General features: G+C 39.9%; 1 protein-coding gene and 1 pseudogene across 1 annotated transcript; both read left to right on the top strand.

Moving 5' to 3' along the window:
* The first annotated feature begins 15,721 nt into the window (after positions 1-15,721).
* On the top strand, positions 15,722-21,320 carry LOC132634914 (disease resistance protein RPV1-like; annotated as a pseudogene).
* On the top strand, positions 16,196-16,618 carry LOC132611303 (TMV resistance protein N-like). The gene has a single exon (XM_060325734.1). It carries the CDS (start codon positions 16,196-16,198, stop codon positions 16,616-16,618), a length of 423 nt encoding a protein of 140 aa, XP_060181717.1.
* Positions 21,321-27,515: the final 6,195 nt, after the last annotated feature.

The following is a 27,515-nucleotide window of genomic DNA, read 5'->3' as shown; positions in this document are numbered from 1 at the left end:
GTTCTTACCGGACAGAAAGGTATACCTGGGCACGGGGCTCACCCCGGAGCTCAGGCGTAAGTTAATTGAATTTCTTCGAGCTAACGCCGATTGCTTTGCATGGTCGCATATAGATATGACAGGTATATCACCGGAAATAGCATCGCACAAACTCAGCTTGGATAGGAAGTTTCCCCCGGTCAAGCAAAAGAGGAGGCCCATGTCGGAGCCAAAGCACGCCTTCGTGAAAGACGAGGTAACGAAGCTTTTAAATATAGGTTCCATCCGGGAAGTGAAATACCCGGATTGGCTTGCTAACGTGGTGGTGGTGCCCAAAAAAGGTAATAAATTTCGAATGTGTGTCGATTATAAGGATTTAAACAAGGCATGCCCGAAGGATTCATTTCCATTGCCTCACATCGACAGAATGATCGATGCGACGGCCGGGCACGAAATGTTAAGTTTTCTCGATGCTTACTCCGGGTACAACCAGATCCGGATGCACCCGGAGGACCAAGAGAAAACATCCTTCATCACCCGTTATGGGACTTACTGTTATAATGTCATGCCTTTCGGATTAAAAAACGCCGGTGCAACTTACCAACGCCTAGTTAATGGGATGTTCGAAGAACAAATAGGAAAAATGATGGAAGTTTATGTTGACGATATGGTTGTTAAGTCCCTGGAAATAGAGGACTATTTAAAACATTTGCAGGAAACCTTCGATGTACTCCGAAGATACAACATGAAGCTCAACCCCGAGAAATGTGCCTTCGGCGTCAGGTCAGGTAAGGTCCAGGGATTCATGGTGTCAAACCGGGGAATTGAAATCAACCCGAATAAGATCAGGTCCATCGAGGACATCGAGGTCGTGAACAACATAAAGGGGGTACAGAAGCTCACCGGGCGGATAGCGGTGCTGAGTCGCTTCATCTCGAGGTCCTCGGACAGGAGTCACCGTTTCTTCTCTTTGCTCAGAAAGAAGAACGACTTCGTTTGGACGCCGGAGTGCCAAGAAGCCCTAAGGGAATTGAAGAAGTATTTATCCAGCCCCCCGTTACTGCACACGCCGAAGTCCGATGAGCCACTCTTCCTTTATTTGGCAGTCTCCGAAATGGCGGTAAGCGGCGTTTTAGTCCGAGAAGAATCAGGTACGCAATTCCCTATCTATTACATAAGTAGAACTTTGGGGGATGCGGAGACCCGTTATCCCCATTTGGAAAAATTGGCCTTAGCATTGGTAAGCGCTTCCAGAAAGCTCAAACCTTATTTTCAATGCCACCCCATATGTGTGGTAACCACTTACCCTTTAAAAAGCATCATGCATAAACTTGAGTTATCCGGTAGGTTAACAAAATAGGCTATAGAAATTAGCGGTTACGATATCGAGTACAAGCCTCGGACGGCCATCAAATCCCAAATCTTGGCCGATTTTGTGGCAGATTTTACCCCGGCCATGGTCCCCGAGGTCGAGAAAGAACTTTTGCTGACCTCGGGAAAGACCGCGGGCATTTGGTCTCTACATACGGACGGGGCCTCGAATCTTAGAGGTTCCGGCCTTAGGGTTGTCCTTAGGACCCCGGCCGGGGAGGTCATCCGACAGTCCGTTAGAACTGCTAGGTTGACTAACAATGAAGCCGAGTATGAGGCTATGATTGCAGGTTTGGAATTGGCTCGAATCATGGGAGCCGAAACAATAGAGGCAAAGTGTGACTCGCTTCTGGTCATGAACCAGGTGAACGGCGTATTCGAGGTAAAGGACGAACGGATGCAGCGATACCTCAAAAAAACGCAGATGGTGCTTCATCAATTTAAAGAGTGGACCATGCAGCACATACCGAGGGAGCAGAACGGTGAAGCCGATGCATTAGCAAACTTGGGATCCTCGGTTGAGGGGGAGGAAATCAACCTCGGGGCAACGGTGCACTTATCAAACACGGCCATAGATACCGGGCACGCCGAAATATACACAATGGGCCTGACCTGGGATTGGCGCAATAAGTACATCGACTACCTGCGTGAGGGGAAGCTCCCAAAGGACCCGAAGGAGTCACGATCGCTGCGGACCAAGGCTGCCCGTTTTTGCTTGGTGGATAGTCAACTGTATCGACGGTCCTTCCTTGGTCCTTTAGCTAAGTGTTTGAGCCCCGGTGAAACGGAATATATGATAAGAGAGGTGCACGAGGGGACCTGCGGCAACCACTTCGGTGCAGATGCTTTGGTTCGGAAAATCGTCAGGGCCGGTTATTACTGGAACCGGATGGACGAGGACACGAAAAAGTTTGTCCAAAAATGTGACGGTTGTCAGAAGCTTGCTCCGATGATTCATCGACCCGGGGAGTTGCTGCATTCGGTCATCTCACCTTGGCCTTTCATGAAGTGGGGAATGGACATTGTTGGTCCGTTACCTCAGGCACCAGGTAAGGCCCGTTTCATTTTGTTTATGACTGACTATTTTTCTAAATGGGTTGAAGCGCAGGCCTTCGAAAAGATAAGAGAAAAGGAAGTCATCGACTTCATATGGGACCACATCATCTGCCGCTTCGGCATCCCGTCTGAAATTACCTGTGATAATGGCCCCCAGTTCGTGGGTGGAAAGGTCAACAGTTTCCTCGAAGGTTTGAAGATCAAGAAAATCGTGTCAACCCCGTATCACCCGTGTGCAAACGGGCAGGCAGAATCAACGAACAAAACGATAATCCAAAATCTGAGGAAGAGACTTGAGGCATCGAAGCATAATTTGAGGGAAATACTACCGGAGGTGCTCTGGGCTTACAGAACCACATCCAAATCAAGCACGGGGGAAACCCCGTTCTCGTTGGTTTACGGAGCCGAAGCCCTCATCCCTGTGGAGGTTGGCGAACCGACCCTCTGTTTCAGATATGCCACCGAAGAATCAAACGGGGAGGCTATGGCCGTGAAGCTCGACCTCGCGGATGAGCTACGCGAAGGAGCGTCGGTCCGCATAGCGGCACAAAAACAGAGGATGGAAAGGTATTACAACCGAAGAGCCAACTTTCGGCATTTCCAAGTGGGGGACTTGTTGCTTCGAAAAGTCACATTACATACAAAGAACCCCAACTAGGGAAAGCTAAGACCGAACTGGGAAGGACCGTACAGGGTAACCGGTGTAACGGGCAAAGGATCATACCAGCTGGAGTCCATGGATGGGCAATGCCTGCGCAACAACTGGAACATAGCCCATCTAAAGAGATACTACTGCTAAGGTATGATCTCCCCACATGCTTTTTGTTAACCGTATCTTTCTTTTGCAGGAAATCAAGGACAACACAAAATTAGAAATTTAGGACTGAAAGTGTTATATCCCGTGTTTTCACACGTTTGGAAAGAATTGGAAATATCTTTGACTTGTAAGAAATAAGCTCATAATTGATTTCCTTGCAAAACATGAGTTGTTTATGAAAGAGTAGTGTCGTGGAAGTGTGGGATAAGGTTAAGGGCAAAATTGGAATTTCGGAAATTAGTTTCGGAAATTACAAGGTGACTTATAAGTCATTGGGCCAAAATAATTCAATTGAAAAATTAAGGCCCAATGCTAAGGGGTGGCCGGCCAACATAGTGGCCAAGCCCATGTTTCCATTAATTCCCCATGTGTCAAATTAATAAAGGGATTATATTATATAAGTCATCACCCCTTAGAAGTTTCAAGAGAAAGAATAGAAAAAAAAAAAAAAACCAAGAGCAAAAGAAGAAACCCATTTCGGGTTTGGCCATAGAAAATTGACCATCAAAAATCTTGCTTCTAAAATTATTTTCTTGTTGAATTCCTACTAATTCAAGGTCCCTTTACAACGTGGCGTAGTTATTTCGGAAGATAGACCGCCGGTTTCGTCGTTTTAACCACTTGAGCAAGTAAAGAAGATAGGAGGAAAAGGTAAGATTTGATTCCTTTTTTGTGTTATAAAGCTTTGTTTGTGTTGTAGTATGTGGGAATGAGTTAATTGTATGGAAAAATTGAAGTTCGTAAAGTGATTATGAAATATAGTATATGGTCGTGTGTGTATATGTGTTGTATATGTATGGTGAGTTAAAATTATGTTGTATTCTAGTTGTGATTATGGTGAAATTCACATTAGAAATGAAAGTTGAATAAATTTGGTTGAAGTTGGAATATGGAAGTTGGCCGTGTGGTATGGTGTTGGGAAGATGGCAATGAATTAATTTTATTTGGTGTGTTAGTTGAGTTGTAGTAATCCTTGCATGTAAATGAAGATAAAATGACGTAAGTTTGTATTGAAACGGAATGTAGAAGCTTATGTCGTTTTAGTGTAATCTTGTAACATTATGAAAAACGAAGTTGTTAGGATGCAAATTATGATGGTCATTGATAGATTTGGAAGATGGAATCATGTTATGAATATGTATGCCAAAGATTAGAAGTTTTGAATGAATTATGACTTTAGCGGAAAGTTTGTATATTATGTATATCATATGAATATTTTGAGGAAATGATATGAAATGCTTCTAAACTATATGGTGACGATCTTGATTAATGATGAATATGAAAACATTGAACTTGGGTTGGAAGTGTGAAGTCGGAATGGAAGTTATCGTATTATGTCGCAAAGTAGAACTAGTTATGTCATATTGCGTTTTATATTGAATGTTGTTGTTGTTGATGTTGTTGTTGGGTTGTTAGTGATTGTTTTGGCCGAGTTGAATTCTCGGGGTGCTATATGTATAGGGGAGGTGCTGCCGAAATTTCGGTAGACAAATGTGAACTTAAGTGAATTCGTAGAAACCATGATTTACAATTGGCAAATGTGACCATTTGCAGATTTCTGCCGAAACGGGAACTGAGCTTGGAAAGGTATAAGAATCTCAAAAGGTATGTAAAACTATCCCGATTCTTCTTTTGGCATGCCCTAGAAGTACTAGGATCGGATTCACGCCTCGGAGAATATTATGCTCATCGGAATCCGCGTCTGAAATTGTCACATTTTCGTTCAATAGAATTGAACCCTTTTTGTAGGCCTTCTTGAAAGTTATGCAAACTTTCCCCAAATTACTTGGAAAGTTATAGAATGTCTGCAGAACCTTCGTAGGACCCCATAAGCTTAACATACGTAATTTGAGCCCACCGCCTTGCTTGTCCCGAGGTGGGCCCACTATTCCCGGTTTTACCCTTATTGTACTTAAGGTTTGTTTTCGAGCAGTTTTTGAAAGAAATGTCCTAACTACTCTTTTAATTATTAAACAAAAACTGTTTTAAATATTCCATTAAGTTTTATAAATTGTTTTGGCACTCGGAACGATTTCAGAAAGATTATGCTTCTGTGATTCTTTATGACATCCGAACCCCACGTATTATGATTCCGTCTGACTTCATTGGATTTGTTTGTCATTGATATGCCTCATCGAGTCTCTGAAAATATTTATGATATTTTAATTGCATTTAGTCTCTCACTACTCCATTCGTGGATGCCCCAATGTTTCCCACACTGAGCCCGGGCCAGGATATGTTGTCAAGCGTAATCCTCTGCATTGTTCGCTGTGCCTCGATGTGAGGGGGCAGGTATACGTGTACATGGTTTTGTGGAGTATGCTGTGCCATGTACATATGTTCTGATATGATTTGTTATGGCCATCTGATATGACATACTATGTTACGGGGTTACGCCCATATTCTGATTCTTCTGAGTTGTGGCACCAGCGTCGGGAGGGTGGCCACGTTCTGTCTGCCGAGTCCCTTGGCAGGGGCCGGATTTGATATGACATATGTTTCTGTACACACTCTGCATGTTTTGAAATATGAATTTGATACTTTGGATTTTCTGCTCACTTTCTGTACGTCCTGTACCAGTTATGATTTTGTTTCTGTAATTCAGGCTTTACATATTCAGTACATATTTCGTACTGACCCCCTTTCTTCGGGGGCTGCGTTTTCATGCCGCGCAGGTACCGATGACAGGTTTGCTGACCCGCCCGGTTAGGATATCGTTTCTGCCATTTGGAGCGCTCTTTTATTCAGAGCCCATCTTTTGGTACAGTCTGTCACTATTGTATATATGTAGACTATTCAGGGGTATGACGGGGCCCTGTCCCGTCTTATGATTCTGTTATGCTCTGTAGAGGTCTGTAGATATATCTGTGTGGGTTCTGTATATGTTTTGAGTTATTATGATCTGTGATGGCCTTATCGACTTCCACGTGCTATATCTGTTCCCCTGCACTATTTAGTATCGCTTACTAATTGTTATATTGATAATTTTTGCTAAAATACTGGTATGGGGTTTGGGTACGTTTGGGTGTCCAGCACGGACACTAGTCACGGCCTACGGGGTTGGGTCGTGACAGAAAGCACGTGTTGCACTCTTTTCCTTAGTGCGGTTTTGTCCCGAAATGGGTTTTCCGACGAGGTTTTTAATGAGGCAACAAGTACAACGTGCTACGCAACAAAGATAAAGGGCCAGCACTCGGACACACGAGGTCACACCTTCAGAGTGGGGGCTTGATAACACTCACCCGACCTCGAAGCTCGGATAAATGTTAGGGGGCACAACACCCACATCGAAGCACGCCACGATAAAGAAAAACGAAGGCCGGCCACCGATTATTGCCATCGATGTAAGGACCAAACGATCATAATGAATCGTGTCCCATTCAGCATTTGCCACGGCAAAAATAAAGGCTGGCCACCGGTCATCGCCTTCGATGTAAGGACCAAACGATCATAATGAGTCGTGTCCCATTTAGTGTTTGCTACGGCAAAGATACAAGAAATAAAAATTCTCATATGTACGAACATTTACAATACAAAGATGGCATTGGTCGTATTTCGGCGTTGTTCAATTTATACGCCCTACACCGGGCACTGTGGTCGAAATTCGACAAAGTGAACGAGGTCATTACGAACCGGCCACAAAAAATGCCAGTCCTAAAGAGGCGCCTATCACGGGCACGGAAAGATCCGAGGTCACAAAACATCTTAGTAAGCCCTACGGGCAGAATTAATCAATGACTACGGGTCATCTTGTCCGAAAAATGGACCGATAATTCAAAGCAAAATAAAAACAAGCACTCAAATGAAGAAACAAGAAAAGTGCAACTTTCATATATACATAAGGTACTTTTACAAAGAACACTTTCACATCAAGGGTCAAAAAGCCAGCAAAGACAAAAGGCAAAAGCCAAGTAAAAATCCTATGTTAGATGACTGGAGGCAGAATGATCGGACTCGGTCCTCTCAGAATCGTCTGAATCGGACCCGAGGGCGTGGTTCGCCTCCTCCTCCATTTCTTTGGCCTGGTTTATCAGGGCCGGGAGATCGGAGAATCCGTGCTCGGCTTCCTCGAGGGTGAGCCGCCGAGACTTCCACTTCTCGTACTCGGCAACGATGGCAGTATGAGCCTTGGCCGCCTCCACGCCTTTCCAGGCTTCTTCTAAATCAGCCTCGACTTTAGCTAACTTAGTCTCCAGCTCGGCCCGGTTTGCCACAACAATATTCCTCATGTGAACAGCAGCTTCTAGCTCAGCCTTAAGAACATCGTTGGCGCTCACCGCCTCCTCCAGCTCGGCTTTCAAGCCCTCACATATCCGAGACCGCTCCTCGACTTTCCCTTCAAAAACTCTCATACGTTCTTTATACAGAGCGGTGTCGGATTCCAGTAGCTGGTTCCTCTCGGCTAGGCCCGCTGCATCGGTGGGATACGGTGGTCTCCAGCTCGTCCAGCCTCGACGAAAAATGGGCCTTGTCTCGGCTAAGGCCAATCTTCTCAGTCTCGAGGCTTCGGTTATAATCGGTCATGGTGACCAATTCGCTCTTCAAACGATAATTTTCGTCCTTGGCCGCATCGAGCTCGGGACGAAGGTTGGCAAGAACAGCCGCCCGACCCAACTCTTCCTCTTTTTCTCGGAGAAGATGCTTATATTTCTCCGTTTCTCGACCTTGGGCATCTAGTTGGCCTCGAAGATCGTCCATCTCGTGTTGGGCACGGATGAAGGCCTCATTGACCAGTATCACACTCTGCAAGAAAAACAAACATAAAGAATCAAACAAAGTGAGCATAAAGTCTGATGATATATAAAGGTGGCTGAGGGTCTTACCCGGTTGCCCGCGTGCATGCCTTCGTTCATAAGGCACTGCCAGGTGACCCCGGTCATTTTACGCTTGTCCGAGTCGGAGACAAGAGGCCGTAAGTAGCTTTCTACTCCCACCGGGCGCGATAGAAAGCCGCAATCCTCAGGGACGGTGATTACGGCCGATCTAGTCCTTCTTGGTTCTACGCTCGGGGCTGGGAAGATGGTCACCAGGTTATCTCTAGAGCCAAATTCTGACTGTCGGTTAGCCGGCCTCGTGGTCCGAGGAATTGGCAGATGGCCGAAACCCGCAGTTTCACCGGTAGCAGGAGGAGTGGTTGAAAACATATCTTCAAAATCTTCAGCTCTCCGAGCCGAGGTAGATGAACTTGGCGTGGACTCAATGTTTCTGGCAAAGACCGGGGGCTCCGCAGTGGAAACAGGTTCATGGTCGGGAGACGGATGTGCGTGAATGGGGGCTTCGGCCTCCGGAACTGGGGCAATCCTTTGATCGGCTGCAGTGACAGCCGTTTCCCACGGTCCCTCCCTCTGCAGGGGAGTATCTTCCGGAGAAGTTCCACCTGAAATGTCGACAAAGTCAACCGACCGGAGATGAGCCGGGGAGAGGATTTCTTCCGCACCTGAAGGAAAAACGGAAATCAAGAGACCTTCGTTGACAGAAGGCAAAGGCGGAACGGAGGCGGTCTCCTCGGGTACTGGAGTCTTTGACGGAGCCGGGTCGACCCTCCAAACTATGATGTCGGGCTCCGCTTCTTCTCTCGGGGGTCGGGCAACACCTCTTGCCTTCTTCCGTTTGGGCGGCTCCCCCTTTTCGGAGGGCCGTTTCCTTTTAGCAGCTTCGGCAAGAACGAGGGAAGAACCCGCCGTGTCGAACGCGGACGCCGGAGCAGGGGAAATGACCCCCGACTATGATCTGGATGCCACCGAGCCCTTCGGCAAACCTGAACGACAAAGGCATAGGCAAGGCTGGGAAAACGGACGACCGCGAATGGCTAAAGATACAACAGAAACGGAGGAAAGTCAAACATTACCATGATTTTGAGCAATCCATCGACCACGAGACAAATGGGCCCATGTTCGGTCCTCATAGGGAAGCTGGCCGAGGAGTGTCGTGACCCATTCACTCAGATCACGAATAACCGGGGGAACAAATCCATTTTCTGCAAAAAATAAGGAAAGGGCAATAAGGAAACAACACTAAGAACGGCTAAACAAGTAAGGATGATTGCTCAGAGGATCGAACTTACGCTTATCGTTCCACTTCTCCGGAAAAGGTAGATGGGCGGCCGGGATTATGTCCTCGGTTTTCACCCGAACGTAGCGTTCTAGCCATCCCCTGTCCCGGTCTTCATCCATCTTCGAGAAGAACGGGTTCCGGCTACGCTTGGTTAGTTTTATGACACCGCCCCGGAATATTCTCGGAGAATACAAGCGTATTAGGTGGCCCAGCGAGAATTCCTTCTCGGCTCTGTTGCCCAGCAGCCGGAGGCAAGCAACGACCCTCCAAACGATTGGGCCGATCTGTGCCAAAGTCACACCATAGGTCCGGCACATATCCAGTATGACCGGATCAATCGGGGGGTCGAGTTTAAGGGTAAAGGGATAAGAGTATACGTACAAGAACCCTTCCCGGTGGTCGGTAATGGATTCGTCCGGCCCGGGTGCAAAAACCCTCACTGGGCGTGTGTTCCACCCGCAGTCTGCCTGGACTATGTCAAGCTTATCCTCGGTTATAGAAGAAGGATATCGCCTCACGTCGTAACCCCGGTCTGAGACGGCAGAGGGCTTTTCCACCTCGAGGTCTTTATTGAAGTTAAATTTGGCCGGTATAATATCCGAGGCCGTGGTCTCGGGATTGCTCCTTTGTTTAGTCGGAGACACAGTATCGGCCCTCGGGGATGAAACCGAGGGAATTTCGGGAGAAGTGGTTTCAGACATATTGTAGGAATGAAGGGAAGGGAATTTCGGAAGATAATGCAAAGGAAACGGAGGAAATGGTGATTTGAAGAGCAACTGGAGCAAACGGCAGTTGGCGAGAATGATGACAAAATTAATCTCCCTTTCACGTAAAAATAAGCGAAGATTTGGTAGTAGATTTGCTGTAGAAAGGATGAAGGTAGAACGCAGAGGAGAGAAGAAACAAAAGAGAAGATCGTAAAAGTGAAAAAATGAGGAGATGAGGGGCTTTATATAGGCATAAGGAGGGGAACGGTTATTGAGGAGGGCCAATCGGGGATCGCCACGTGCCCCATCATTAATGCGAAGTGACCCGAAATGATGTGCAAAAGGCGGTTGGCAGGAGCGGACCATCCGGAGCAGGGCACGTGGCCGTCGAAGGAAAAGGCATGACACAACTATTCCTGCTAAAATGAGGAGATAAGAATAGGCCATCCGGGAGGTCGGTTGTATGATTCATTCACTTCCCGTTACTCCGATGGATCGTTGACTCGGGAAGCGTGGGGGCTATCTGTATACGGTAGAAACCGGATATGAGTCATATCCGGAGAAACTATGGACCGGAGGAAGAAGAGGGTCGGGAGTTCGCACGAGGGGTGTCACACCTTCCCGGATAAGCGCTTTAATCGAAGCTGAGCAGGGGCGCCCTTTGGTCCGGTCTCTGTGCCACCGATGGTTCGGGGACTCTACCCGAGGGTTCGTCACCGTTGATCCGGACACCGTTTTCGCGTGTATCCGTTGGTCCGTTATGACCGTTGCTGAAGCGCACTAGTGGTGTCACGTCATGGTCGGCCACCAACTATGCGTGTGTCAGACGGCGCCGTCAGTCCAATCCCACCAAATCCGTGCAGGGGCTGTCCTTTTTATTGGTATTTTATTAATTCCTATTGTATGAGGCCCATGGGCTCACTGCTATAAATAGGGCATATCTACCTCCCTTAAGGGGGTTGGGACTCTTCTTACTTTCCAAGAACATTTGTAATAGAGGAACTCTTGTATACTAATTCTTTCATCATTTAATTCGGCCAAGGCCGCCCGTTATTGTGATTAACGCATTTCATCTATCAAGTACCATACATTGCTCACAAACCTATATATATCGCTCACCTTCAAATATTTTGTTTACTTTGCCTAGTACACATCAAGAGCAAAACACATATCCTATACCCACCTATAAATTTAATTGATCACCCGAATCCGGGGTAAACAAAAGTGAGTTGTGCGACTAAGTTTAGAGGTGAAATGATGTATTTTCTCTTTGTGTATCAAATATTTGTCCCTATATATCCATGTATACATATATGTGAGATATATGTGTCGCAAAGAAAATTTTCAACTCGATTTCAACTATGAATTTTGATTCCATACCAGTCCAGATCACCTCCAATCTTCCTCAATATTTGTATATTGCCTGGTTTATGTGTATTTGACGAATTCCAACCATACCCATTGAGAAAAAAAATCCCTTTTTACATAGGTTTTGTGTATCATTGGTAACTTTTTGCGGCTAAAAATGGTTAAAATGGCTAATGGCAGTAAACTTCTTACTATTTTTTTTTTGTACATTTCAGTAGTTAGCTCATCTTTCTTTTTCTTTTTTCTTTTTTTTTTTGCTCGAAATGTTCTGATGGATTTTCCTTTGAGAAAGTAAAAAGAAATAAAAAAGTATTTCTTCCTTAGTTTTGACGTCGTTTGTTGGAAATTTCTGTAGGTAATACTACAAAATGTTGATTTGTCCGAAATATCCATCGGGATATAACTAAGTTCTAGTTAGGCCTGTCAACCGGTTCCAACCGGAACCGGACCGGGAACCGGTTAGGAAACCGGCCGGTTCCGGTTCCAAAACCGGAACCGCCTAACCGGTTCCGGTTTAACCGGTTCCGGTTAACCGGTTTTAAAGTCCAAACCGGAACCGGTCCGGTTTGGATTGGTTAAAATATTTTATTTTTTATTTTTTGTATTATATATATATATATTATAGTATTTATTTGTATATTGTAAGTATATTTACATATGTTATACAACTTTATAATTAAAGTTTAAATATTTACTGACTAACAGCCTAACAGCAAGTCAGCAATACAGAATAGTGCTTTTCGTACACATATATATGTATAACTTACATATACTTATATATATGTATAACTTAATATATATACTAAATATATGTATAACTTAATATATATACTATATATATGTACTATATACTATATATAGGTATAACTTAATATATATATATATATATAGGTATAACTTAATATATCTACTATATATACAAAATATACTTAATATATATACTATATATATTTATATAATATATATACTTATATATGTGTATAACTTAATATATATAGTATATATACTATATATACTTATATATATGTACTATATACTATATACACTTACTTATATACTATATACACTTACTTATATACTATATATACTTGTATACTATATATACTATATATACTTGTATATATGTACTATATACTATATATACTTACTTATATACTATATATACTTATATTCCTAACTTAATAAAAGTAAAAATATGAACACAAGTAAATAGAAGAAAGCTCAATGAGCCATATATTTTATTCATTCTTGGATAACATTTATTTGCAAGTTGTATTTTTTTTTAACTTGCAAATAATACATGAGTTATACAAAAATAGTAGAATAATAAAATCACCAATTTTGAACCATTTCGTTAATTTCCCCCACATCATATTCGGTCATGAAAATATCTTCAAAGTCTTCCATTTGGTCCGGTCCACTAGCTATCAAATCTTCAATTTCTTCCTCTTTGCCTTGCTCCGTTTCTGAGTTTTGGTTGCGTCGCTCCGATCTAATCCAATCTCGAATGCACACTAGTACTTGCAAGCTAAAGCCGGATAATGAATGTCTATGGTCTCCAATTTGTTGTCTTCCTTGGCTAAATGCGCTCTCCGAAGCCACGGTTGATACTTGAACCGTAAGGATATCTCGAGCCATTCTTGAAAGTACCGGATAGCTTGCCTTGTACTTCTTCCACCATGCTAAGACGTCCAAGTCATCCTTGATATCCACATTTGGCTGCATCAAATAAAAGTTAAATTCATCAAAGTTTGCAGTAGAAGAAGAAGTTGGCTGTGAATGTAAAACTTTTAAACCCGACAAGCCCTTTTTGCTACTCTGAGAAGTAGTAGGGCGTAGAGCAGCGGGTGTAGCACGTTCTTCCAAACTAGAATAATGAGTAAAAACTTTTCTAAACTCATCATCAATAGCGAGATCGGCTTCAGCTAAAGATGGTTGAACTCCCTCTTCAATTTCTAAAAATGTATAAATTTGACTAACCAAATTTTTAGTATAAGACACTTTTAAACAAGGATTTAAAAGGGAACCCAATATAAATAAAGTTGGGATGGGAAAAAAATACTTCTTAAATTTGATTATCATTTCAAAAATAGCCACTTGATAATCGGGTTTATATTTATACTCTTGTAAAACTCTAGCTATTTCCGCTAAGTAGGCTAAAATTCCGGTTACCGTGAGATAGAATTGTCTAGAAAAAGCAAGAGTTGCATTATAAAAATTTTCTAAGAGTTCAATACATTCTTTAACATCTTCCCAATGCCTAAAAATTAATCAATCCTCACTATCAATATTATATTTGTTGTGAACTTGTTGTATGGGAATCCTATACTCATATGCTTGTTGTAGCATAATGTAAGTGTAGTTCCACCTAGTCTCAATTTCTACTTGAATTTTCCTAGGTCTAAGGTTATTTTCCACACAAGCATTCTTAAAATCTCTAATTCTCCCCCTATTAGCATTACAAAAAAGAAACGCAACAGCATTTCTAACTTTTTGAACAGAATCATCAAAATGCATAAGACCATCTTTAACCATTAAATTTAAAATGTGACAACTACATCTTACATGAAAAATATTTCTTAGAGGAGGGTTTATTTCTCTTTTTAAAAGACCAATTGCCTTTGTATTATTAGAAGCATTATCTAAAGCAATACAAAGTGTTTTTCTATAAATGTTAAAAAATCTCATTATAGTAGACATTGAATCGGCTAAAATTTTTCCATCGTGACGACCTTTTCCTTCGTCGTATAAAAAAGCTATAATTCTTTTTTGCATAACCCAGTTGTCATCAACCCAATGACATGTAATAGCAAAAAAATCTAAATGGTTAATACTAAGACCCAAATCAGCGGTAAGACAAACATTACAATTTAAAGAATTAAATACATGGCGCAAATAAAATCTATATTTTTTAAACAAATCTATAACATCGGCTCTACAAGTACTTCTAGGAATACCCTCAAATAACGGGTTATAACAACGTTGAATGTAAGTAACAAACCCCAAACCCGAGGGAAAGGAAAATGGTAAACAATCATAAGCTACCATTTTAGCTATTTCTACACGTTCTTTTTTCTTGTCATACTTAAAATTTCTACCGGTTCGTGGGTCTATCGTCATTTGAATGCCCCCCACATTTGAACCCGTTTGCTCTCCCCAAACATCCATATGTTTGGTTCTCATATGAGCATTTAGTGTACCCGTTCCACCATCCTTACCAGTTCCTTGTTTAAAACTAAATACTTGTCCACATAGGGTACATGTAACTGATTGGTTTTCCCTATCCTTAGTCATAAATTTCCAAACTTTAGCTGTTGGCTTACGAGTTCTAGGCGGTTTGTCTTGTATATGTGATTGTGCAGGACCTGTATCTCCTATGGGATTTTCGGGGGGTTGTGTTTCATCATCATCATCATCTAAGTCTTCATTAAAAGTGTCGGTAAAATGTTGTTGCATTGCCTCATGACCTAAAAGTGGATTATTTCCACTAACATCAATACCTAAATTAGGTGTTTCTTCCACAAATGTTTCCTCATTAAGCGCACCCCTAACAGTACGACTACTACTACCGGCACAACGTCTTAATCTCTTTGACATTATTAAATAGAAATAATTTAAATCACAATCAAATAAATCACAAGAAAATAAATTACAACAAATTAAATTGCTAGAATTAAATTGCGTAAATTAAATTTCGAAAAATAAATTGCTAGAATTAAATTGCGTAAATTAAATTTCGAAAAATAAATTGCTAGAATTAAATTGCGAAAATTAAAGATAGAGTTGGAACGAAGGTACCAAATTGCCGAATTAATTTCCAACAAAGCGAAGACGGCTAGAATTGCAAATCCACCAAAGCTACTTCGGATTGTTGCAAAATCACCAACTCCACCAACAATATTATAATTGCAAAATTAATAATTGAAAGTTGAAACTATAATAAGACTTTGTGGCTAATTATTGCAAAGTAACTATAATTGAGAGATTGAGATTTGAGAGAAAGATGAAGAAGAGTGAATTGAAATGAAAATGAAGAAGGGTTTATATAGGGGTGGGGGAGGGGTTAAAGTGTTAAAAAAAAAAAAAATTGGGGGCCAAAAATTAAGAAAATGACCGTTTGGCAACGGCCATTTTGCAAATGGACCGTTGCCAACGGTCCATTACCGAGGCCCAACGGCTCTTTCCTTTTTTTTTTTTTTTTTAATTTTAACCGGTTTAACCGGTTCCGGTTAAAAAAAATTTGAAACCGGACCGGTAAACTAATATCCGGTTAACTGGAACCGGTTATACCGGTTCCGGTTTAACCGGTCCGGTTACCGGTTAAAACCGGTTAAAATGAACCGGTTGACACCTTTAGTTCTAGTAGTGAGAGTTCCCCCTGTATCAACAAATGTGTCATGCAATTTGCATCGGAACAAGTTTGTTTTCTCAAACTCCCATACAGGCATGGCTGATCAATTATCTAATTCAGCTTTGGTATAGCCTAAATTACGACAACGTAATTTTAAATGCCAAACTTTATACCTACGTGTGTAAGATGAGAGCAAGCTTACTAGGATTGGAGGTCTTCCAACGTCCAAGCCAGTCAAGAATAATCACTTTAAAAAATTGGAGCATCTTTCTTATTATTTTAATCAACCCAAAAGACCAAGTTTTCAGTTTTCCAAATTAAGTCATATGCCACTAGTAAAATGCATATCACAAAGAAATTAATTAAATAAGGAAGAAGGAAAGAAGGGACAAAAGTTGCAGGTTATGGAAAAAAGAAAATCTTGATGAGAGATCCTCTCTTGCAATTTGCATCTGAACAAGTTAATTAATTTCTTTTCTCCGACTTCCATCCATGGCTGTTGAGAAAGGCAAAGGCCAATCATCGCTCCCAGTTCGTCCTCGGAAATATGACGTCTTCTTGAGTTGTAGAAGTGATGATACTTCAAAAACCTTTGTAGATCATCTCTACTCAAAATTTTGCCAAGTTGGGATCAACACATTCAGAGCTGGTGATGAGCAGCTCTCTGAAGTCGCAAAGGCAATTGAAGGATCGATCGTTTTTATTATTGTGCTCTCAAAAAACTATGCCTCATCTAGAAGGTGTCTTAATGAGCTTTTGCATATCCTTGAACTCAAGAACAACTCCAAACGGTTAGTTCTTCCTATATTCTATGATGTTGATCCTTCTGATGTGCGCAAGCAAAGTGGAATCTTTGCTGAAGCCTTTGCAAGACACAAAGCATGTTTCCAAGAGGAAAATAATATTCTACTCTGAAAAGCTGCACTCAATAAAGATGGTAATTTATCAGGATGGGATCTCCGGCATGTTGCTCAAGGGTAATATTTCGTTTTTATAATTTCGATCCTATATTCTATTATTTTAATCTCTTTTTTGGGGGAAGGGGGAGTCATGTTGAACTTTGATTATCTCGTCGAAATGTTTAATCTGCTAGACAGTATACATCTATATTTACTTAAGTATGTCCTTAATACACTCACTCAAATGTCGATCTACCTAATTCTTTTTTATGGGCAAAACATGTCTAAAGATAATGGGTAACGGTGAGATTGAACTCAGGACTTCTATTTGTACCTAGTAGAAGAGGGAATTCAGAAACAACCATCAACTATAACTGTAAACAACATCGAGTGGTCATCCACTAGGGATTTAATTCATCCTCTCCCCGAGTGCTTAAATGCCCTATCTCCATTACCACCTCGTACAAAAAGCTTATGTTGTTAGTGAGTGCATACTTTTATTCAACAATTTATATCTCTAACAAGAGAATCAGGTGATAATTTTTTTTTTTTTTTTTTAATTTAGCTAAAGGAGAGTATAGTCTTGCGATTAGTATCTTTTTTCAACAATAGGAAGTCTATGACTCTAGATTCACCGGACTATAAAATGTTTAGTTCAACTTGAAGCTTCAGCTTAGGCTAATATTATTACCAATGCAACTCTTCAAGTAGGTTCCACTATTTCAATAATACTTGATTGAAGATTGAATTTTTAATCATACGCTTGGAGAAAATCATTTTGTTGCCTCTGTTCCTTTTTATTGAATTTTCTAATTGCGAAATGGCAATTTCCATTATTGTTCAAGAAACAAAGGAACCAAAGCATCAGCTGTATGGTGTTCTTGTTTTTCTTTTTTGCCTTTTATTTGTTGTGTTTCGCTGAACCAACTTATCCACCTTGCAGGTTTGAATCGAAATTTATCCATATAGTTACTGAGGAAGAGCCTGTTTGCATGGGCTTAAAAAAGCAGCTTATAAGCTGAAAACAGTTTATAAGCCAAAAATAAAATAAAATGGGGTAGCCCAGCTTATTTTTTTTGGCTTATAAGCTGCTCTAGATAAGCTAAGTCAAACGGGCTCAATTATTTTTTTGGGCTTATTTTAACACAAAATGACTTTCAGCTGGCCAGCTAAATAATCAAAAAAGTTGAAAACAACTTATAAGCAACTTATAAGTCAATCCAAACGGGCTCTAAATCACAATTGTCTCAACTCTCCTCTTTCTTCCTCACCTATGAGGAAGTCTTACAGGAAGTAAAATCTCAAACACCCCTCTATATTACCAAGCACCCTGTGGCACTTTTCTCCCGTGTTAATCAGATAGAGAAGTTATTGTTCAAAGGAAGTTGCGATGATGTTCGAGTGATTGGGATTCATGGCATGGGTGGAATTGGCAAAACAACTCTTGCAAAAGCTGTGTTCAACCAAGTTCTTCAGCATTTTGAAGCAAGTTGCTTTCTTGAAAATGTGAAATTAGAGGCTACGGAAAGACATAATGGATTAGTTCATTTACAAGAGCAACTTCTTGGAACAATCCTTGGGAAAAAGATCAAATTATACAATGTTGATGAGGGCATTACATTGATCAAAGAAGGGCTTTGGCAAAAAAAGGTTATAATCATCCTTGATGATTTGGATGATCAATGCCAGTTAACTGCATTGCTTGGAGAACGTGATTGGCTTCGCCCGGGTAGTAGAGTTATAATAACAACTCGAGACAAGCATTTGCTGAAAGAACTACAAATGAATGAGCAATATGAAGCCATGAAATTGGATCACATAAGCTCTTTACAACTCTTCACTTTACATGCTTGTAGAAATGCACCACCAGCCGAAGACTAAAGTAAGATTTTAGAAGGCATTGTAACTTATTGTAGAGGAGTTCCACTAGCTCTTGAAGTTTTGGGTGCTTATTTATCTGATAAAAAGCTCGAAGAATGGAAAAATGCCTTGGAGATATTAAGGACGACTCCATCTAACGATATTCATACAAAACTTAGAATAAGTTTTGATGGACTTCCTGATGATTTTACCAAGGCTGTTTTCCTGGATATTGCTTGTTTCTTCATCAAAATTCAAAAGAGTGAGGCTGTAACTATGTTCAAAGCTTGTAGTTTCTATCCTGAGGTTGAAATCTATGAATTGATTGACAAGTCATTGTTAAAAATCGATGAATATATGCATCTGAACATGCATAATTTGATTCGGGATATGGGACGAGAAATTGTACATAGAGAATCACCTGATAACCCAGGAGCGTGCATCAGATTATGGTGCTCTAAAGACATTTCTGATGTGCTCACAGGACACAAGGTGCGTATCTTTCAATTAATTTGTTCCCTTTTTTAATGATTCTCTAGCTCTCCCCATAGAAGCCACGAATATCTATTAATGTTACTTAATCCTTGCTTACAGGGTACAAGAGCAGTCGAAGCAATAATCCTTGAATCTCCAGATCTGAAGGATGTTCCTTTGAATACTAAAACATTTGAAAAGGTGGCCAAGCTAAGACTCCTACAAATCAATCATGTGCAACTATATGGAAGTTTTCAATACCTTCCCAAGTCATTAAAATGTTTGCGTTGGCACTATTGTCCAATGAAAGATTTACCATCTGATTTTTGTTTGGAAAATCTTGTTCTTCTCAACATGACTTATAGTAATTTCGAAGAATTCCAAGCGCCTTTAAAGGTTTGACATTTCTTCTAAAATTATCTTTTGGAAACTTGTACAAAGAATCTAACTTTTTCCATTCTTTCTTGTTCTTCTTTTGGAAGCAGTGTTTCAAGTGTTTGAAGCAATTGATATTCAGTTGTTGTGAGAACCTCAAGATATCTCCAAAGTTTGCTGGTTTACATCGTCTTGAGGTATTATCATTTAGTCGCTGTCCAAATTTGATGGGATTGGACTCAACAATTGGTGATTTGGAAAGACTTCGTAATCTCAACTTGACTTCTTGTCATAACCTAAGAAAACATCCAAAGAGAATATGTGATTTAAGATCACTTGAAACCCTGGATCTCAATGGCTGCATAAAGCTGAAAGAATTGCCTGATGATTTGGGGAAGTTGGAATGTCTAAGAGAAGTGGATGTTGTTGGCACAGCTATCACAAGAGTACCCAATTCTTTAGGACATTCAAAGAACTTGGAGATGCTATTGCTATCTCATGACTTCTTATTCAAAGAACAATCTCGACTTCTCGACGTTCTTCCAGGATGGCTGCAACCACAAAAAAACCTCAGTCAGCGAGGATTTTTACCATCTTCTTTAAAAACTTTACAACTTGAGAACTGCAATCTGTGTGAAGTAGAAGTTCCTTATAATCTTGGGAGCTTATCATCTCTACGAATTATATGTTTCAGCAAAAATAAGTTCCACGCCATACCCTTCAGCCTTTGTGACCTTCCTGGTCTCAAACATCTCGATGTAAGTGAATGTCCAAATCTTCAAAGCATCCCTGAACTTCCTATCTCTATAAAGAAACTGAGTGCATACATGTGCAAGTCCTTAGAAAGACTTCCCAATTTGTCCGAGTTAAAAAGATTGAAGGAATTGAATTTGTTTCATTGTGAAATCCTAGTGGATATTCGGGGCTTGGAAGGCCTTAATTATGTTAGATGCATGAACTTGCGGAGCTGTAAGACTTTTGGAAGAGTACTTCATGTATCTAACTTGAGACTATTGAGGGACTTGGACCTTAGTCATTGTGAAAGTTTGACGAAGATAACAGGGTTGGAGAACCTTCATTCCATACACTACATCAATTTATTCAATTGCAACGCTCTCAAAAATCCATTCACCGAAAACTTCTTCAAAGTAAGTATAGAGTCTCACGCTCCCTAATTTAAATGTTGACAAATTTTCTTCTTGTTCTTACATAAGTCTCTGTCAATCTCACCTATTGTACTATTTGTCATGATTTGCATGAAATAGACTCATTATGAGCATGGAGGTGAACTTGACATAGGGTTTTGCAGCAATGTCGTTCCAGATTGGTTTAGCTACCAAGTTGAGGGCTGTTCAATGAGCTTCAATAGGCCATTACATGTCGAGAGTAAATTCCTGGGCATGTTTCTGTGGGTTGTTTATGGAACTGTGGATGAAACTAAAAATGTTTATCCTAAAGTCACCATTATTGATGAAACAAATGGATTTGAATTTAGTCGTCGTCTGTGGACAACAATATCCTTTGTAGAAAATGCGTCCATCAATTACATAGCATCAGATTGTTTCAATTGCGCGGTTAAAGGCAGTGAAAAAATGAGCATTCATGTTGAATCCTATGATTTTCCAACTGAAGATTTTGTGAGGAAGTGTGGAGTTCATCTATTGTATGAAAGCAAGGATGGATTGGTCCATTCTTTGTCTGTGAGTTCTATTCCTTGTTTTGACAGTGAAAATGAAGTGACGATCAACCATTCTTCTAGGAAAGTAAGAGTGCAATCTAATTCAGAGTAGCTAGTATTGAGAAAGACATTGAATTTGCCAATGCATTTATGCTGGGGGTAAAATTTCTGCACAACTTTTGATGATCTGTTGAATGTATCCAAATTTGTTGTATTATTAATATTGTTTTCGACTGACCTGTTAGGTCATTTCAGAGTTGTATCCACTTTCTTAAATGGGATCTTGTACTATTCGGTTAATCTGTTGTCAATAATGTATTGTTAATCTTCTTCTCTACATCTTCAAGTACCAAAAAGGCTCCATCGAAATTGTGTGGTTGGTTCAAGAAATCCTCGTATAATTTTCTTTTACAGGACTCGGGAAGTATGAAAGTTTGGATGAATCAAATGTTTAAAATGGGAAAGAAATGGAAGAAACTAACTTTAGAAAAGTATGGAGATCATAATTTAATGGGGAAAAAGAGTTCATGAAGTCCTTTTCTTAGGATGAGGGAGGGAACAGGACACATGTATCACTATGAAAATGACAAGGTCCACATATATGGTTGATGAGCAAGAAGAATTGTTTGAGCCAAAGCAGTTCATTCATTAGAGATATCCCCTGATAAGGAATTTGCTGCATTTCTTGACTTTTTGAGTCAGAAACTATGTACATACTTGTATGTACGTGTGTGTATATATGCAGACACATACTTAAAAGTAAGGCTTAATGCATATGTTGCCCCCTAAACTTGCCTTTTTTTTTTTTTTTTTTTTCATTTTGGCACCTCAACTAAGTGTCCCATCGAATCCCTGAACTTGGCCTCAAGTGTGTCAATCAAACATAATCCAACTTACATAACAAATATGGTGAGTTTCATTTTCTTTAGCCTTGCGCGTGAACGTTAATCGCATCCCATGTGAAAAATTCAACCAATTACAACCCCCACACATTTTAATTATACACATCATTAAAATATGTGTATAACGACATTTTTTCAAGAACCAAGCAATTCGGCCAACCAGGAATTGAAGACCAGCCTTTCGAGATTGATTTTGAAGCTTTTTTGGGATTTTGGAATAACATAATAGGATCTAGTGTTGCTTAATATTTTTGGCTTCTTATTTTCCAGTTTTGGTTTCTTATTTTTCAGTTTTCAGTTTTAGTTTCCAATTTTGATTTCTTATTTTTTAGTTTTGTTATTTGATAGGTTTAAGTGGTGCTTCTTCACTTGTATAACACAACAACACACTTCTTCTTATTTGATGTGTATAATTAAAATGGGTGCGGTGTTTCAGTTGGTTGAATTTTTCACGTATGATGCGATTGACATTCACGCGCAAGGCTAAAGAAAATGAAACTCACCATATGTGTTACTATGTAAGTTGGATTGTGTTTGATAGACACACTTGAGGCCATGTTCAAAGATTCCATAGGAAAAACACTTAGTTGAGGTGCCAAAATGAAAAAAAGGGATAAATTTAGGGGCTGCATGTGAATTAAGCCTAAAGTAAACTAATAAAATCTAAACGACCTTGGAACACTATTCGGCCTTTCTACTTTCTATCTATTTAAGTAATTAACATTGTACTATTTCATAGACACTGCATAGTTATTTCTTTGTCACGAATATGTAAAAGGTGTTTCTTTGGCCACCAAAAGAAAAGAAGAAAATGAAAAAAGAAAGAAGGATCGGAAAATTTTAGCCTTTAAGTCAGACCAAAGCACAGTATTATCCATGAGCGAAAAAATGAAAAATCATACTCGCGTAAAGGTTAGTTCTTCGTTTCATTATCAGTCTTTCCCTATTATATAACGGGTCGCTTTCCATCATAGGGCTTTCAGGCAGATCCAGAATTTGAAGTTTGTGGGTTCCCAATATTCTCAAATTAAAAAAAAATCTTTATATGTGCCCGACCGAGGGAATTGAAACCCCATCTGGAAGGCTAGCTAAGCTAAAGTGGGTTTCGTTACTACCACTGGACCAATAGACTGCTTTGTTAGTGGATTCCCAACAGATATTTCTTATATATTTAATGGATTTCTCAATATAAATACAAATTCTGTGCAAAAATTACTTGTTCCTGGGAACCCCCTCCGAGTTACCTAGATCTGCCCCCGGGCTTTCTATATATCTATGGATTAAGCCATTACCAAGAAGCTAATTCGTTCAGAACTTAGTTGATTGCTTCTATAAAGAACGCGGAGTATCCTTGGCTCAGCATTATAGCACATAGGCCTTCGGGGCTATAACATGGAAATGGAAAACCAATTTACTCGTTATCATCCATGTTAGAAAGAAAAGAAAGAATAATTTCACAGGTTCAAGGAGGAACAGAAAAGAAATTGCAGCTGTAAATTGCTACAATAATTTTGAGATGAAGAAGGAGAAAGCTAGAAATTTCTGAATTCTGTTTTGTCTCTTACTTTTCATTTCAGAAGCTTTTCCTTATATAAAGTGTGAGAATTACAACCACACAATAAGAAAAATATCTCACACTAAACTATGTACATATGTGGCTCACTAACCACCACTCATTTTAACCCAAAAGACTTGTGTACTACAAAACTCAAAAATATCTATAGATCTTGGAGTTTCTAGAGAAATCTTAATTTCCTAACACTCCTCCTTAAGATTTTTCATTGGAACTCCTTACAACATTTTCTGAAACTCAAACTTGTTGGTGGGAAGAGCATTGGTTAGAATATCAGCTTGTTGTTCTTCACTGCTGCAATGAACCAGCTTAACTTCACCATTCTTCTTTCTCTTAAAGCATGAAATCTAATGTTGATATGCTTCGTTCTTCCATGCTGCACCAGATTTTCAGCCATTGCAGTGGCTGATTTATTATCCATATAGATCACTGTTGGTTCTTTTGGCAACAGATCCAATTCAAACAAGATCTTTCTCAACCAAATTCCTTGATTTGTAGTAGATACAGCAGCCACATACTCGGCTTCTGCTAATGATTGAGCTACAATATATTACTTCTTTGTGCTCCAAGAAAAGATGCCCGAACCAAAAGAAAATGAGTAACCAGATGTACTTTTGTAGTCATCTCAGCATCCGCCCCAATCACTATCTGATAGCCAATAAGAACTCTATTCTCCTCACTTCTATACCAAATTCCATAATCAAGTGTCCCTCTAATGTACCTTAACACCCTTTTAGCAGATCCAAAATGCTTAGTGCTTGGACTTTGCATATAGCGGGACAACAAACTAGCAGCGAACATTACATCTGGCCTGGAAGCAGTAAGATACAATAGGCTTCCAATAAGACTTCTATAAAGTTTGGGGTCTGCTCCCTCTTCTCCGTCATCCTTCATCAACTTTTCATTCACAACAAGTAGAGTTGCAATAGGTTTGCACTTGTCAAGCTTGAACTTTTTTAACAGACTCAAGGCATACTTCTTTTGGGACAAGAAAATTCCTTCACGAGATTGAGTAATCTCCATTCCGAGGAAAAACTTTATCTCACCTAGATCAGACATCTCAAAAGCTTTTAACATTTCATTTTTAACTTCTTGAACCGCAAGAGGATTTTCACCCGTGATCATCAAATCATCAACATAAACTGATATCACAATCAACTTCCTATGAGCTTGCTTTTTGAAGTACAAAGTAGGCTCATTTACGATTTTGTTGAAGCCTTGAGACAACAAATGAGTGTCCAGCCTACTATACCAAGCGCTTGGAGCTTGTTTAAGACCATAGATTGCTTTTTTAAGCTTATACACCTTGTCTTCTTCACCTGCAACTGTAAAACCTTCAGGTTGTTCAACATAAATGTCTTCTTCAAGCAATTCATTGAGAAATGCAGATTTGACATCCAAATGGAAGATTTGCCGCTTGTATTGTGCTGCAAGAGCAACTAGAAATAGGACTAGAGAAAGTATCACTCTTGTGCGAATTTGGGGTTGTAACTGAATTACTCCCACATTGATTCTTTACAACAATATCTCGAACCCAATCATAGTGGCTGGACTCGTCCACTACAAGATCTCTACAGACGAACATCTTCTTGCTTCTAACATTGTACTGTCTATACCCTTTTGTAGCTGTGCTAAAGCCCATCAAAATACAAAATTCTGCCTTACTATCTAATTTTCCTCTTTTAACATCAGGAACATATGCATAGCACACCGAACCAAATACCTTCAAGTGTCTTGCAGATGGCTTTATACCCTTCCCGCTTCAAATGGTGTCATGCTTTGGACTGCTCTAGTTGGCAATCTATTTAGCAAATATACTGCGATATTGACTGCCTCGGCCCAAAAATATTTAGGCATCTTCTTTTCTACTAACATGTATCTTGCCATCTCCATCACCGTTCCGTTCTTCCTTTTAGAAACCCCGTTCTGTTCTGGAGTGTATCTAACAATGAATTGTTGTTGAATACCCAAATCTTTACAATACTTGCTGAACTGATATGAAGTATATTCAGTTCCATTATCTAACCTGATATACCTCAACCTGCAGCCACTCTCCCTTTCTACCATAGCCTTAATTCCTTGAAAACAAAAAACACTTGATATTTGCTGCTAAGAAAGTAAACCCATGTTATTCTAGTTAGTTCATCCACAATGAGAACAAAGTATTATTTCCACTCAAAGGTGCCATCCTCATTGGTCCATAGAAATCTGTATGAGTAACTCTAGCTTTTCCTTAGCCCTCTTGTTGCTCCCAAATGCACACGCAAGTAAACGTGGTCGTACAAGTAATATAGGATTTAAAGTCCAGATATCGTACCCACAGAGACTTCGATTTATTCTGTTCAACTAATTCAAATTCCGTTGTAACAATTCAAGAGAGTGAAATCAAGATGTTTGTTGTAACTAGACTATTAATTGAAAGTAAATGAAACTTTGTGATTTAGATGACTGGGAATAAGACTGTAAGGTTTATCAGATGAGAAATAGTTCCAGGGTCATGACTTTCGACAATCAAGTTAATCTTCTGATAATTCTACTTATCTTATTTCCTGGGTTACTAGTTGACGGGTTAATTATTGCTTTATGAGTATCTTCTAAGTTGCTCACAAGCCTACAGATGTTACTATAACGCCTATATTCCTATGGTCATTAGAAAGTAACAAGAACGCATTTATAGCTCCATATTCAACTAAGCAAGGCTAAAGGGTATATTCCTATCCTCATTAGCGAAATGATTATTCAAACAAGCTCTATTTATTCTTATTACGCATGCAAATTCCCTTTCCCTAGTTCAATTCATACGCCACATATAGTGTCTAATTAGTGATCAAGTAATTAAACAATTAAGCACAAGAATAAATAAGCAACCCAAAAGATGGAAATTTAATAGATAGAAATTGTCATCAAACCAACTATCGTGTCTTTTGCCACAACCCTAGAATAAGGGAGTTTAGCTACTCATGATTTGAGAAGAAGAACAAGAATTCATGAATAATCTAGGGTTGGATGAAGAAAATAAAGTAAAACCTAAGAGCGAATAAGAACGACGGCTTACAAGTCTTAAGAATAATCCCAACACGTCATTTCTAACATAAAAATGTATATTTATAGTCTAGGTTAAAAGCTAAATAAGTTGACCAAATCCTAATCAAATCGGGAAAACTGAACGAAGTCCCACGATGGCCGCGCGATGCGGCCCATCGCGAGAGTGTATCTTTGTCTACATCAGAGATTGGTCAGAGAGGCCTCTTCTGCACGCTAGGTGCGCGATGCAAGTACAACGCATAATGGCTTCAATTGTCCATTTCACGCTCTAAGTGTTGTACAAGCCGCTTGTCAACTCGTCCAACTACCATAAGCTCTATTTTCACTCAAAAACTGCTTGTATTTCCATCATTCAATCTCATTGTACCTAAACGCACAAACATACCAACATAAGCCCGAATACAACGGTTTCCTTATAAGGAAATCTATTAAATTACCAAGATTTAAAAGGAAAATGACGCGAAATATAGATATTTGTGCCAAATATCACCTCCAAAGGCTTACTTTAGGAAAGGACCGTCTATGCATTTTACCAAATTAACATGACTCACAAACATCCCTGCACATGTCAATTTTGGGTATCTCAACCACCATACCCTTCAATTGCATATACACCAATGAACTAAGATTGTAATGCCCAAACCTTTTGTGCCAAAGCCAAGTATCATTCGATTCAACACTAAAAGAGCAATTATCAATAGAATAACATGAAATGGAAAAGGAATTGTCAATCATGCTAATTTTACCTACTTCACATCCTTTAGGATCATAAATGACACATTTTGTATCCTTGAAACTAAGAGAATAATTTTTATGAAGCAACTGAGCAACGCTCAACAAATTTTGAGTCAAGCTTGGCACATAAATGTTACGTCCCGAACCTAGGCCTAGACATGACACTCGGTGCCTGACTGCAAGTGACCGAGCGAACCAACTGGCTGGCTGAATCAATATGTGATATCATAACATACTGAATGAGGAAAATAAACTAACACATGCTGATATA

The sequence above is a fragment of the Lycium barbarum genome, chromosome 1, assembly GCF_019175385.1.
Source record: "Lycium barbarum isolate Lr01 chromosome 1, ASM1917538v2, whole genome shotgun sequence".
In the NCBI taxonomy this organism is placed as follows: Eukaryota; Viridiplantae; Streptophyta; class Magnoliopsida; order Solanales; family Solanaceae; genus Lycium; species Lycium barbarum.
Note: the sequence above shows the minus strand (reverse complement) of the source record. Positions and strands in the feature narration are given on the sequence as shown.